Source organism: Marmota marmota, unplaced genomic scaffold, assembly GCF_001458135.2.
Source record: "Marmota marmota marmota unplaced genomic scaffold, marMar, whole genome shotgun sequence".
Classification (NCBI taxonomy): domain Eukaryota; kingdom Metazoa; phylum Chordata; class Mammalia; order Rodentia; family Sciuridae; genus Marmota; species Marmota marmota.
This window is the reverse complement of record NW_026000068.1, coordinates 21,816,232-21,831,951: the sequence shown is the minus strand read 5'-3', so window position 1 is coordinate 21,831,951 and position 15,720 is coordinate 21,816,232. Positions and strand designations below refer to the sequence as shown.

Below are 15,720 nucleotides of genomic sequence, written 5' to 3'. Positions count from 1 at the left end.
GGGGGGGGCAGAGAGAGAGAGAGAGAGAGAGAGAGAGAGAGAGAAAGCCTCCAAATCTAAGGTAATTGAAGGAACTCAGTGAAATGCTTTAATTAGCAATGGCAAACCCAGTGTTTGTTTTCATAGACATGGTAATATTCTTTCTTCTTCCCTTCTTGCTTTCAATGTTTAACTTCTCAGCAGTAAAGTCCACTGACTTATTTATATCGGAAAAACACTGGAAATGCATTTAGCTCACAGAGGCCTGAGGTTCTGACTTCAAATAGTACAGGTGTTCTGCAGACCTGAACTCCACTCTTCAAGCTAGGTGGACTGGAGTTTTCTCTTTGCGTTTGTAGGAAATCAGTGTCCATAAATACAAAGGGAAAGAAGACTATCATCAGGTCACGGAGGACAAAGATTCAGAGGCTCTGAGCTGCTCTGGCATTTCTTTCTTGGTCCATCTCTTATCCATCAAATGAAACACACAAAAAGTTCACACAAGACAGGAAACAAATTGCTGGGGTGAGGAAGAGAGGGAGGCCTCTGTTAATGTAAAGAACTATATAACCTGCAGCCTAAGAGCAAAACAAGAAAGAATGCCCTTTATGTTGAGTTGACCATAATGAACTTAATGACAAATACTAAAAGAATAAAAAGTTTTGGATCTCCTTGTGTAGAAAAAAAAGTGTTCTGAAAAAGTCAGTTTTTCAATGTGTATCAACATTATATGGCAATACTTGCCATTTTTTTGGTTTGTTTTCAAATTGCAAAGGAAGTTCATGTCAATGATATAGTCAATATTTAAAGGCTTGGTCTTCTTAGTTATCCTACAGGGCTGGTGCCTTTCAAGAAACTGAGGCAGCATACCCATCCTTCAAACCCCAATTCTTGCCATTAAGTCAGAAAGATTTCACATGTTGTTCAGAGTAACGGATATAAATTTATTGGAGGGATAGCAAAAGGGAAATGGGACACTCTCAAAGGAAAGAGTTAATCCTCTCAAAGAAGAGAGGGACCATATGCCTCTCCTGTACTCCAGTATTATTGGGGAGCCCAGAGAAGTTTCCAGAGAATCTCAGTGAGAGAAATAGAAAGTCTGGTGGTTCATTTTCAGAATATAGTCTTAATTGGATCCAATTATAGCTATTTTAATTATAGTCCTTCCCTTTTCCTGGTCTTATTTTAAAATTAGCCAATTGTGTAGATTGTACCCCTGAGCTCCTCCAATCGGGGCAAAGGGCAGCACTGTTAGGGATATAAACAGCAAATACCTCCTTAAAAACTCTCTGCTCCCCCTTAGGAGCAGAATCACAGCTTCAGGGACAGGAGGCCCCTGTATTTCTCCTTTGCTAGCAAAACAATAATTTTTTTTTCCTGTTTCTCAAAACAGTGTCCTCATTATTGTATTGGCATCAGTATCAGGGACAAGTACTGAGTTTTCAGTAACATCATCGACATTTTTTCAGACCTGCATTTCTCCTGCAGATAACAGGTAGTTTGCTAAGGAATGTGACATATCCTGTTCACTTAAGCCACCATGGCTCTAGGTAAATTGCTTCTTGGAAAAGAAAGTATGTGGGGGTCAGCACAGTGGGCTTATTTTATAGAATTATTTTCTTAGCCTCATGCTCCCACTATTCTCATCTGTCTGTCCCTATTAATTACATTCTAATCCTATCCTGATTTGTATTTATAATTTGGGCAAGTTATTTAACCTCTTCAAGCTGCATTTTCTTCAATTATAGAATAAGTAAAATGATACATAATGATATTGTGTTGTTGTAAGGAATAAATGAGGTTAAGTATTTACTACAGTGTCTGGCATATGATGTGTAATCAAAAATGATTAGTGTATTGGTGTTACTATTGTTACCAATTTCACGTGAATGTACGACTTTAGTTTTGAAGGATAAATCTCAGAAGTCTTTTATCACAAATTTTTATACCAATTTGACCTTTCACATTTAATAATTTATAAAATTTTCTGATTTTCTCAATCAGTTCTATTTATATAAGTATTTTATGCTCACAGTGACTCTTAGGCTCATAAAAAGTGTCTGATTTTGACTTTTTTAAAGAACCCACTGAGTTCACTATTGTTGCATCCAGCACCTGTCAGTAATTTTTGGAGTCACAGTGTTGTAATACAAATTTGGAAACCTCATTCAGAAAATGTGGTATATATACACAATGGAATATTACTCAGCTATAAAGAAGAGAGAAATTATGGCATTTTCTGGTAAATGGATGGAACTGGAGGCTATCATACTAAATAAAATAAGCCAATCCCCAAAAAACAAAGGCCAAATGTTCTCTCTGATGTACAAATGCTAACACACAATAGGTGAGAGGGGATAGAAGTTCATTGGATTAGACAAAGAGGAATGAAGGGAAGGGAGGGGTGATGGAAATAGGAAAGACAGAATGAATCAAAACATAACTTTTCTATGTTCATATATGAATACACAACAATGTAACTCCACATCATGTACAACCACAGAATAGAAGTTATACTCCATGCATTTATAATATGTCAAAATACATTCTACTGTCATGTATATCTAAAAAAATAAAAATAAAAAATATTTTGACTGGAAAAAAATGTAATAATTATTAGAAATAAGTTGTCATAGGCAACACTATTTTGAAACATATCCTCCATCCTAGAACAAGAGTCACCTCATAATCACAGTATTCTAGCATCACAAGAAAGGAAATTGCCCTCTAGGACTAAAATCCTGAAAACTCCTCATCTGTAAGAAGGTGACATCCCAAGGACCCTTCCCTGACAACCCCACAGCAACTGCCTAATTGAAAAAAATCACGCCCCTCATTCCCCTCTGTCTACCCTAGACTATAAGAAGGGTCCCAGTCTCCACTGGGCCCACTCCACAGGTTTGTCCTGAATACTGTAGCCCTGTGTTACTGTTGAGTTGCCTCTCCTCTTTATTCTCTTTATTCAGTTCCTTCCTTACAATACTATTTTCAATACTGGAGGTATTCGAAGAACAAAAAATCCAAGAGGGGGTGAGAGAGGTTGAAATGAAAATTGCTTTTTTCAAGAAGATAGACTCAATTGCTTTCTTATTTCATAATCTAACTTTGATGATCCATTCAACAAGTCTGGCACATCAACTACTAAACACATCACCTACTAAACACTTCTAAGTGGTTCACATCTGCTCTCAATACTCATTTCAGGTTGTTTTCAACAGTGATATGAGGTACACACTATACTAATTCCTGGGTCCTTTAAATGTATCAATCCTAAGAATATTCATGCTAGAGAGAATCCTGCCACTCTGTAGCATTAGCAAAGATCTCTAAAACCCTGATCAGCTTTCAAAAACAAAAAAGAAAAAAAAAATCTTAAACATCGAATAAAAAGAAAATTCAAGATGCCAATGTCCGCTTTTTTATTTAAAAGCAATATTAAACTAAATGAATGCCTACTTTTTATAAATAAAACTGAAAGCATGGTTAGATTCATGACTTCTTATGCAATGACTATTCTAAAGGATAATTCACTGAATTTTGAACCGGCCTTTCATCCATACTGACTCAGTACAGAACCTTACAGAGTTCCATGTTTAAAATTGAGCTACTGTTTGTTGCTTTTGTACTTCCCTTCCATCCTCCTTAAACTCTTGCAACTTCTATTCATGTCAACAAAATGAGTCAACAGGGAATAGACTCTTAAAATTTTGGGGATTCAAGAGGATTTTTATATCACAATTTTTAGCTTGACTTTAATAATTAGAATGTAAATTAAAAAAAAAAACAAAAAAAAACAACAATAAGAGTTACTTCCTGGGCTGGGAACAGGGCTCAGTGGTAGAGCAGTGTCTAGCATTTGCAAGGCCCTGGTTTGATCTCCAGTGTGTGTGTCTATATATATATAAAAGTTAGGAATAGTCTACAGTTTCCCAAACCAATCATTTAAGTTTCAAATGTCTAATTCTAACTTCTTGTGTAATTCCTGAAATATTTTTACCATAAAACCCCTAGTGCACGCATGTGCGCACACACACATGAATTTCTTCCTAAATTTGAATCATAATTCTCATTTCCCATCATCTTCTAGTCAAACATTTCTGTTTTGATACATTAGATTAAAATATTTAAGATTTCAAAGCAACTATTCCTAGGAGAGAAATTGGGCTTTCTCTTCTTTTGTCTCCTAAGGTAGCTGTGTATGTATATGTCATTTATGAAATCTGATACCCTAGACTCAATTTGTTATAATCTGCCCTTACATTTTTCATCACCTGTTATGCATACACTGACTTAATATATGCTAATGAGTTCATAGTGCTTGTTGGGGCATGGATAAAATTCCTAATTAAAATGAAGTAACAATTATGAAAATAGTTCTAATAGTAAATTCTGTCTTTAATTATTAAAAATGGTAGTTTTGTAACTGCAGGTTATTTTTATTGTAGCATAATGAACTCTTTTTTTCTTGGCCTTTATCTTTTACCCAGGAAAGTATGCAGTTTTGTGATCCAATTAAACTTCTTTCTGGTGATCTCATCCTTTCAAGAAGATACCTGACATGACCAAGAGTGGAAATTTATTAAAGTATAACATTTGTACAGTTGGTCCAAAAATGACACATTGCTGTACAAAGTATACAGAAGTGATAGATTTTTTAAAAATTTAATTTACTAACTGAAATTAAGGGAAAAGCCAAGAAGGCAGAAAGAAAATCAGGATTTGTTAGAGATAGTCTACAGTTTCCCAAATCAATCATTTAAGTTTAAAATGACTAGTTGTAACTTCTTATGTAATTCCTTGTAGATTTTTCCCATAAAACAATATAAACAAAATTTAACAAGATCTTTTCCTAATATATACCCTCAAGAAATATCCAGAAACATATTTATTCAGTATCACCCAGATCAAATATACAAACATACAATATGAATTTCATTCATTTATTCACTAATTCATATAATAATTATTGAGATACAGTGACAGTAAGAGTAGAAAAATATAAAATTTGGTTAGCAACTAATTATTGCATAAGGTTTATATGAAGTTTAAATAAGTTATATATTATAATACTTTCATAAATATTAACTGCTAGAATAATTTATACTAAAACATTGGTATGGATTATTTTTCTTTTTTATTGTTTTGGTTTTGAGAAGGTAGAAAGGGAAATGTAAGAGGTAGTACGGGAAGCAAAGGAGGAAGAGAAGAAAGACAAAAGAAGGGAAATAAAAGCCAATAAGACACAAAACTAAAGATAAGAAAGAAGAAAGTGAGACAGAGAAAGGAGAGAGATTTTAAGTTTTACTTGTACAAACAAATAAACAAAAATCATAGGAGCTGGCTTTGGCTAATATGGATTTAATTCCAAGTCTTTTTGGTTTTGATGGTGCTTTTTGTCTTGTTCTATTTCATTGCTACTTGTCATAATACACTACTCAAACAAGCCAAATAATATTTCCATTCTATTTTAATTATAACATGACACTGACCCCCTAATATCCTACTAAGCATCTTGATATAAAATTTCTACTCTTAAATAAGGTCAGCCTGAAACATTTTTGAGGCTATTCATTTTGTAATAGATAAATTACATAGTTGGCTATAATTCAGCAAGAGGTTTTTAGAAGATTTATCATTTGAAGGATGCATATGGTGGAATGCAGCTGGGCCCAGAGAACATTTTCAGGGAGAAAATGAACAGGAAGGTACTTATCAGAAAGCATCATTCATGATGTTCTTTTTTATCCCCCCCATGTCTTCAGACTATTGTGTGGCTTCTTTCATGAAACAGAATATTTTTTGACCATTTTTGTACACTTAATAAATCTAATTAATTTCAAAGTATGATATTATCATTATTCACCAAGGCATATCTATTCAGTGCCAAACATATTAAAACTGAGAAAAAATACATTGTTTTTAGACTGTGTTAATAAGAATCGTGGTATTGAAAAACTACAACTCCTCTGAAATCTTCTCATATAGCTCTAAATTTCATGTTAAATATTAAGCAGATAAAAAGTAGACTTGATAAAGAAATTGGCAAACAGATTTAAAGTTTTTTACGACTTAATTTACCAGAACAATGTAATTTAATTGAGTGTCTTTTAAAAGTAGCATATGAAGAACCATATGAATGGTTTCAAGATTTGTGAGAAGTTAACAAGTATTGCCTGAATGAAGGATGGAGGGAATTTTTAAAAAGTATAATCTTCTAGCTTCCCTGAGGAAAGTTCTAATGGAAAGCACATAAAAAAAATTGTGGGATACCATGAGGAAAGTAAAAAATTTTGAAAGATAATGCTGGTCTATTTCTATTTCCCTCTCCTAGGTTGAGAACCAAGATTATAAAGATAATACTTTTTGAAATCAAATATAGATGAATGAAACTCCAGTTCAACTATACAATTGTGCAACCTAGTTCAAGTCAGTTTAATTTGATTAGCTTCATTATCTTCAGGTATAAAATGGAAATTTCAATACCTATTTCAGAAGATTAAATAAACCATAATGATTAGTTTTTAACTAGGTTAGACATTATGACACTTTTATAATTATTAACTCCTGTAATAATTTTTACTAAAGCCTCAATATGAATTATTTTCACTTTTTATTGTTTTGTTCTTTACAAGATGGAGAAGAGATGAAGGAGGTAGTATGCCATGGGATTGAGAATGAAGGCAAAAAGAGGGAAAGTGAAAGTAAGATAAAACTGTTGAGTTTTGCCATGTGCTAGATAGTGTGCACTTTACACATACACAGTGAGGATTATATGAGCTTATGCTAATGCACATAAAAGTACTTGGCAGTATGCCTGGTATATGGTAAGCACTAAGTTATTTGTTTGTTTTCCTTTGAGTTCTATATACATAGTTATCATAAATAAATGCAAATATAAATATGGTAGAAGACAAAGAAGCACTTTTAATAAACACAGAATATGAGGGGCTGAAGGGACAGACCTATAAGGGGACAAAGACAACATCATGTAAGAAGTGGTGTTTTACTGTTAAACATAAAGATCAGAGGCAGCACAGAACAGGAAATGATAATTGTACTACAACATATCACTTCTGTCTTTTTTCCTTTTCTGTTTCCTCTTCTTTATCTCTTTGTTAACCATTCATTACTTCAACAAATGTCCAAACTTAGGAGTGAATGCCACATGTGGCAGAAGATGAAAGAACATTCCATTTCCATTCCCTTTGTTTCCCACATCAAGCTCTCATTCCAAAGCTGCTATAAAATGACATAAGGAAGATAATGATGTAGAATTTTTTGTCTAAATTAAGTTTAGTGCTATACTGCTTTTTTATTATATTGTGGGTAAAATTTATGACAGGGAGATTGCATATTTGAGCTGATAGAGCAATGGTGCATTATGTAAAGTCTTGTTTAATGAACAGAATTAGCATCTACCAAGAATGCCATAAATTTGTGAGCAAATCAACATATAAAAACAAATAGACCTGGGTTTATATAAGAGAGCCTCTACCAGTGACTCTGGTGTGCATCTTTTTGAATATCATGTACAATTTTCTTGCTACTTACATTTTTAGGGAAAGGCTGATGTCAAGTAGCTGTTTGTCATGGAAGTACTCTTTGCATTGTATACGCTATGATTAAGGATGAGAAATAGAGATTCTGATATTTATTTAGCCCCTAGATATTCAAATGTGATTTCATAAATAATATATATAATTTCCCTAACTACTCATAAAATTCGGTGGATGAGCTGATGAGTAAGACTTTATATTCTTGGCACAATTTGCTTTCTTTGTCATCCATCATTTTATTCCAGAGAAAAAACATTCTCAGAATACTGACCTATAAACAGTTGAGTATCTTTTCAGGTGGTGCTACCTTCCAGGATGGAGTCAGGTAAAAATATAGTACTATATTTGCATGTGTGTGTGTGTATATGTGTGTCTGTGTAACACTCCTGGCTTTCTACAGACTATATTAGGTAATTTATTTTCTAATCTGATGTCCTTAATCCCTTTTACCAATATCACCCCAGGCAAACATTTTTCCTCACAACTGATATCTTTCTATTGTTCTCAAAGGTTAGCATAATTATCCTTTTTACAATGTATAAATATTACCAGAAGAACATGTTAATAAATCAGATTCTTAGACATCATCCCCACAGAATCTGATTCAGTCACAAAATCTCTAAGATTGAGTCACAAAATCTATAATTGTAGCAAATACAACAGACTACTTTAACTTAGAACGTCCTCACCCATGAGAAGCATGACTCTAGAATGTGGGTAATTCTGTTCCCAGCATTATTATCAACACTTCTGGCTAATGGGACATTTCTGTAGCTTCCTTCATGGCTTTAGCACCAAACTAGTAATCTTCCTCTACAATTTGCCCTACCCTATATCTCAAGAAATTTGACATCCATTTTGATGAGCTTGTCAATACTCAGGTCTTGAAATTCTTCAAAAATCAATGACAATCTTCAAGAACTTTATTCCAGATTTTAGTATCATCCTGAATTGCTTCAACATTTTATAATTTTTAGTTCTGAATATATTCTCTTCATATGAAAATATTTTATCTTAACTTTTTCATTTTCTCTTTCATAATAAAGTTCTCTGTCCTTATTCTATCCTTATTTAGCTAATAATAGAAAGCTCCAATTTTTCAATAACTATTGTGTTTGACCTATTTTTAGCATTCATTTCTCTCCCTTTCACAAATATCCTGTTAGGTAGCTATCATTAATCTCATTTTACAGATTCAAATGAGGATCCAGGAGATTAAGAAATATATTGAAGGGTATACAGCTTTTATTAAGAACCCAGATTTAAAACCATTTCTTTATGACCCAAACCAGTACCCTGAGTGGCAGAGCTTTCCTACTCAAATCATTTGGTCAAGAAATTATTTTTACTTACCTCTTCCAGAATTCCTATGGCACTAATGCATTCTTGCTAGACACCTTTACTTAACTATGCTCTTTATCTCTGATTTTTTTTTTGATGATTTGGTAATCATTTATTTATTTATTTATTTTTTATTGGTTGTTCAAAACATTACAAAGCTCTTGACATATCATATTTCATACACTTGATTCAAGTGGGTTATGAACTCCCATTTTTACCCCGTATACAGATTGCAGAATCACATTGGTTACACATCCACGTTTTTACATATTGCCATACTAGTGACTGTTGTATTCTGCTATCTGATGCTTTTTAAAATCAACAAATAAATCAAAACCCATTGTAGCATTTATATATTCTATATATAAATAGCCCTCATGGAAGACAGTTATAGCTGATGATTATATATATATATATAAACTGTATATGTGTATATATACATATATATATATATATACATATGACTGATAATATATGACTATATATGACTATATATGAGACTATATATATATGACTGTATATATGTATGTGTATATATATACATATGACTGATATATGTGTGTGTGTGTATCTATATACCAGTCTCTACAGAATCTATTGGTAAATTCTTGAAGCAAGAAGTAGTGTATAGTATGAAGGGTTGTCCATGGAGTCAGGCAGATCTTTTAAGTCACATTTCAGCATTTACTAACCTTGTTATCTTGACAAGTCACATGTCTTGTCTTTAGTTTATTATACACCAAAATCAATATTATCCACCATATAGGCTTATAGTGAAGATTAAATAATGCCTTATATTTGATATTTCTAGAATAATGCCTTGAACATAGCTGATAGTGAACAAATTCTGGACTGTAAATTTCCTAACACTGATATCTACTTCTCACCCTTAGAACTAACCAGCAAAAATCATTCCATTTATTGGGTCTATAAGAAATGTCAGCTATCAGAGGAATTGTTAAGACAGCTGGGAGCTAATGTGGTGCCAAAAAAAAAAATAAATAAACCAACAAAACTCTATATCTCAAAGGCATTAAGTTCAAACAATTATCAAAAGGTTATATTTAGTATTAGCTAAACTTAACATATGTGCCCAATACTTCCTAAATTACAAATAAATAAATAGATGAGGCTTTGACTTCACAAAGTTGAGAAAAATCTCTTCAGCGTCCCATTTCATTCAGTATATTTAATTTTGTCAGTAAGAGGTAGAGTGTTATGATTAAGTTCTACATGCGTATTCCTTTTCCGACAAAATAAATATGTATGTACAAATCTTCTGTTCCAAAGTGTCAATCGTATCTCTACAAGAATGCCAAATGTTCTCCTACACCACAGAATCATGTGATTCTACTTGAAAAAGTTATATTCCACTGGTATCTCATCACAAATGTCCATGTTGAGTGCATCATTTGGGACTAGAGAGAATCAACTGTTTCTCAAACAATAAATTGAATATCTGTGAAGACCTTATTAATTTTATTGACAAATTTCATATAAACTATAGGATTCATGGATGATTTCATTTACTAGTTACATGATATTTATAATATACTTATTATGTCTGAATTTCTTTTGAAAAATCTAAAATCACTTCATCATTGCTTTATACTTGTTTTCTAAATAAAATAGAGTTCTTTGCCATGAGTGCATTATATGAGTAATACACCTGGAAATGGGCATATTTAATTGTTCTATGTTTATGTTTTCCTCAGTATATAACTATACCAAAGTGCATCTAGTTTCCCTTCCTTTCTGAACATTCTCTGTCCTCCCATGATTGTGATACTATCCCAGATTATTTTTTCTCTTGTTATTATAAAACAAACCCCACTAAAAGCTTGAAGTCAATATTTCATGTTGTTATATGATTGTTTGGGTACAGAATTATACTCATTTTCATTAAGGGACAGCCTTTCAATGTCCAGAGACAAGAGAGTTTAGGAGAATTGGACTTACTTCAGTAGTCCAAAGAAGGGCAATGTGGCTAACATATTGCCACCATAGGAAAAGATAAGATTGTTTAGACCATAACAGTTTGGATTCAAAAGCTAGCCCTTATGTTCTACTCTTTTTAAAACTTTAGTGAGGAGATAATGCAAGTCTTACTAAGGAGGTGAGATAGTTGTACATTGAGAGGCATACAAAAAGAGATAACCTGACACTCTAAGGCAGAACATGACTGGCTATATCTAAGGTTTTATGGATATGTATTCTCTTTTTATCTTTCTGTCTTTCTCTTTCCCTTCCTCTTCCCCCCTCAGACTCACACAGTAAAAGGATATATCTAAAAACAAGATCATTAATGAAGACCCTTCTACAAAGAAGTCTTGTCTCTGAGAACTTTACCCAAATATATTCCTTAGTTCTGTAAATTCTTTTTCCTTGATCTGCAGGTCATCTTCTAATCTTCCTATTATAATAACATAAGATTCACTGACTTTCTTCTTCCATTCGTCTAGCAAAGAAAAACAAATGAGATTGATTGATGGTTGTGTTTTGCAAAATGTAGACACAGATCATAACATACAAGTAATCAAAACCCTGTTTGTTATTCTGGATTCTACAATACTTAATTTAAATTACTGATTGTGAGTTTAAAATGCAGATGTTTATATTTAAAATGCAATCATATTGAATTGTAGTAATTAAGAATCCATTTGATATTGGATAATATATTTACATAGAAGAATATATTTGACTTATTTCATTTGATTTTATTGCATTTTAATTATAACAATCTCTAGCTGTTAGAGTTTTTAGGTTTTAAGTACTAGATACTTAAAGATATAATTCTAAAATCTCTATATTCAACAGTATTCTAATTTTTTTCTATAACATTATACCAAGAAATTAAAATAATATTTTATAAGAAATTTTCTGTTTTCTGTAAATACCTTTCAGAGAAAAAATAGTTAAGTTCAGATACTCTTCCCGACACTTTTACATAATGCATTGTAATATCTTCTGTATACAAATTAACACATATTCCAATGAGTTATTTAGTTATTTGTAACTATAATTGAACCGTTACATTTAAGAAACTGAGAAAAATTACCAGTACAAGTTTGGGTTGGTCTAGATTTATAATTCCCCATTTGTCAGAAGTTTTTACTTTTCTCCAATGCAGTTCTTCAGGTCACAGGATTCCAAGTTCAAGTGCAGTGACAGTCCAGTTGAAAAATACTTTGATAGTCTGGCTAAAAATAAGCAAGCTGCCAAATGGAATGTCATGCAATGATGACAAAGAACAAAACTCTGTGTGCCTTCAGGGGTGGAATTATAAAGGGAAGTAATCAGTCTGTTTAAAAGAGCTATACAAACTATAAACAGCAAATGTTTCAATAGGATTATTTGCATTTATTAACTGACTTACCCATAGATACCTTGACTGACCATCTAATAGGTAAATCTATAAAGTGGTTCAATGACATATGAGCTCCACTAAAATGCTATTCAAATGATCTAGATCCTCTTTCAGGATCCTTTTTCTCCTCAGCCAAGATAATGGCTGTTGGAAAAGTATTTGGTGATAGAATTTGTTTACATAAATAATTAATGGATTGATACTCTATGGCATATATTAATAGAAATAAATGTAAATTTTTGCCTACATAAGAGCTATGAAATAATATTTGTAGGAATTTTCAAAATAAATCATGACTCATTTATACTAATTGTTTATTCTGATCATAACTATTAAAGATAAGAATCTAAGACAGAGATTTATACACAGTGATTCACAAAATAATAAGAACAATAAGAATTAGGATAAAGAGCTTGGATGTTGGCTGCCTGCCAGATACTAATCTAAAAGCCTTACATCCATTTTGTCATTGTTACCTCATATACTCCTATAAGGTAGATATTCACATTTTATGAATGAGACAATTCAGAGTTGCTAATATGTGGTAGAATCTGAAATCATTCCTGGGACTACTTGACTTGAATATCAGGGCTGGATAGTATTATTGATAGGTCTCTTATATTCCTCCTTCATTCATCTATCTTTATTTCAGGGGGTATTACTTTTTTGTATGCATATTTTTCTGTTGATATAAATGAACCTGGGGTATGAAGCAGAATAAATGAAAACCATAGGAAAAAAATTATCAGATTTTTAAACTGCATAGTTTTTCTAAATAATCTTATTATACCTAGAAGGTATAAACCTGAATCTTGAAGTTCACCTGTAAAGAATATACTTTTAATTTAACACATATGGATTTTATATTTACTATTTTATTCAACATTCCAACAACTTTAGAAGAAAATACTTAGACAAATTCAGGACCGCCCACACCATTTTCTATGCAAAGATAATCTAAGTTCCTAAGGAATAGGTTTCCATATTGTCAAGAAAAAGTTGAAGTAGAATTTGGCTCACAGGCATATCTGTCCTTGCCTAGTTATAACCTCCTTCTCTTTCCTTATCAGTACCTGCTGTTGTGACTGTTGATAGTTACCATGATGCAGGAACCTCTTGTTTCTTGGTTTATATATTCTTTGTATACATTCTCCTTGTTTGAATGCCAGAATGGTTGTGAGGGAAATATAGAAGGGTTTAAGTAGTCAGGGAAAGATGACAAATGAAGAAGTGGGGGGGCAGGCCAGAACAAAGGAGCATAGATTACGTTTTCTGATTAGGTCAACTTCCTAGTTGACAAAAGTTGTGATGGACACAAGCAGGGGACCCAGTCAGACAGACACTTCCATACTCATGCTCCTAAGCAGGGATTCAATAGAAAAAGTAAAACAGATGTGTGGACAGAGGGGCCACCAATCAATAAGTGAAGAGAATGTGGACAGGAGAGGAGATAAGGAAAGGAGGAAATTCCAGAGACCACAAAAAGAACAAGCCAAAACTCCTCCACCACATTCCCAGCCCTGAGGAAACTTCTCTTTAGAGAAGTCTAGCTATCTGTTGCTTTTGCAATAAACCTACTTTTTGTTTGCTCTCTCTGTGTCCTGTTCTTCAAGTCTTTGCTGAAACAAAGGCAACAAACCCAGCACCCCTAGATGGTAACAGTCAGTGCCACAAACTGTCCCTCAGCATGGTGTGATCCCCATTCCCTAATTTTGAAAGCCTTTGCCTTCCCCAGATATGCTGTCCTCAGGTCCGTTAGCCCAGGAACTGGAATTCCTTAATGTATTTCAATCTTTTAATTAGTTAATTAATTAATGGTTTGTACAGGGAATTGGACCTACCAGCTCTAAACCACTGAGCTATTTCCCCAGTCCTTTTTTTTTTTTTTAAATTTGAGATAGGGTCTCACTAAGTTGCTTAGGGCCTCTATAAATTGTTGAGGATGGCTTTAAGTTTGGGATCCTCCTGACTGAGCCTCACAAATCTCTGGGATTACACACTTAGCTGGGATTACAAATTTATGCCACCAGGCTTGGCTAATGCTTTTCAATCTTAAAGACTGTATTGCACAGTGTTGCTTTTTTGTTTCTCTTTTCACATTTTGTATTCATTCATTATAGTTGTATTTAATGGTGAATTTGTTTTTATGTATTTTTACATACACACAAAATAACAATATAATTTGGCCAATATCACTCCCCAACACTTCCCTACCTCCCACCCCCTGGTCCCTTTCTTCTACTGATCTACCTTTGATTTTCATGAAATCCACCCTTCAACACACACACACACACACACACACCTTTCTGTTCCTTTTTCCTCTCTAGCTTTCACTTAGGGGAGAAAACTTGCAACCCTCTCTGAGTTTGGATTATTTCACTTAACATAATGGTCCCTAGTTCCATCCATTATCCTGTAAATGACATAATCTCATTTTTTATGGCTGAATAAAACTCCATTGTGTAAACAAACCACATTTTGATTTATCCATTCATCTGTTGATGGACACCTGGGCTGGTTTCATAGTTGGGCTATTGTGAATTGTGCTGCTATAGACATTGGCACTGCATGGCATTCTTTAAGAGGCTTGCAATCTCCCAGGACTAATTCTTGGGAAACAGTATTCTAGGTCTCTCTCCTCTCAGATATCTCTAAAACAGTCCATGGCTTCTATGCTGTAAATTCAGAGGGACCGGTAGGAGCACAACTCTAGGCCTTCTTGAGAAAATTTAAATCTATTTCAGTTCCTTTTTTCCTCTCTCTCCCATCTCAGATCTTCCATGTATGTGTATGTATATGTGTGTGCGTGTTTTTTTTTATTATTAATTGTTCAAAACATTACAAAGCTCTTGACATATTTCATACATTTGATTCAAGTGGATTATGAACTCCCATTTTTACCTCGTATACAGATTTCAGAATCACATCGGTTACACATCCACGTTTTTACATACTGCCATATTAGTGTATGTTGTATTCTGCTGCCCTTCCTATCCTAACTATCCCCCGCCCCCCTCCCTCCCATCTTCTCTCTCTACCCCATCTACTGTAATTCATTTCTCTCTCTTGTTTTTTTTTTCCTTTCCTCTCACTTCCTCTTATATGTAATTTTGTATAACAATGAGGGTCTCCTTCCATTTCCATACAATTTCCCTTCTCTCTCCATTTCCCTCCCACCTCTCGTCCCTGTTTAATGGTAATCTTCTTCTCATGCTCTTTCTCCCTGCTCTGTTCTTAGTTGCCCTCCTTATATCAAAGAAGAAATTTGGCAATTGTTTTTTTAGGGATTGGCTAGCTTCACTTAGCATAATCTGTTGTAGTGCCATCCATTTCCCTGCAAATGCCATGATTTTGTCATTTTTTAGTGCTGAGTAATAATCCATTGTGCATAAATGCCACATTTTTTAATCCATTCATCTATTGAAGGGCATCAAGGTTGATTCCACAGTCTAGCTATTGTGAATTGTGCTGCTATGA

General features: G+C 33.5%; 1 protein-coding gene across 7 annotated transcripts in view; it reads right to left on the bottom strand.

The window, feature by feature from the left end:
* Nucleotides 1-12,092, bottom strand: part of Tnni3k (TNNI3 interacting kinase) — a 282,551-nt gene extending 270,459 nt beyond the window's left edge. For 6 of the 7 annotated variants that reach the window (XM_015490511.2, XM_048814077.1, XM_048814072.1 and 3 more), the window contains exons 1-2: nt 11,935-12,092; nt 11,226-11,334 (exon numbers count right to left, since the gene is read on the bottom strand). In XM_015490511.2, coding sequence (XP_015345997.1) covers nt 11,226-11,334; nt 11,935-11,974 — 149 coding nt within the window. In that variant the 5' untranslated portion in view covers nt 11,975-12,092. The remainder of the gene's footprint in view (nt 1-11,225; nt 11,335-11,934) is intronic. The other variant, XM_048814075.1, reaches the window with a different exon arrangement.
* Nucleotides 12,093-15,720: the final 3,628 nt, after the last annotated feature.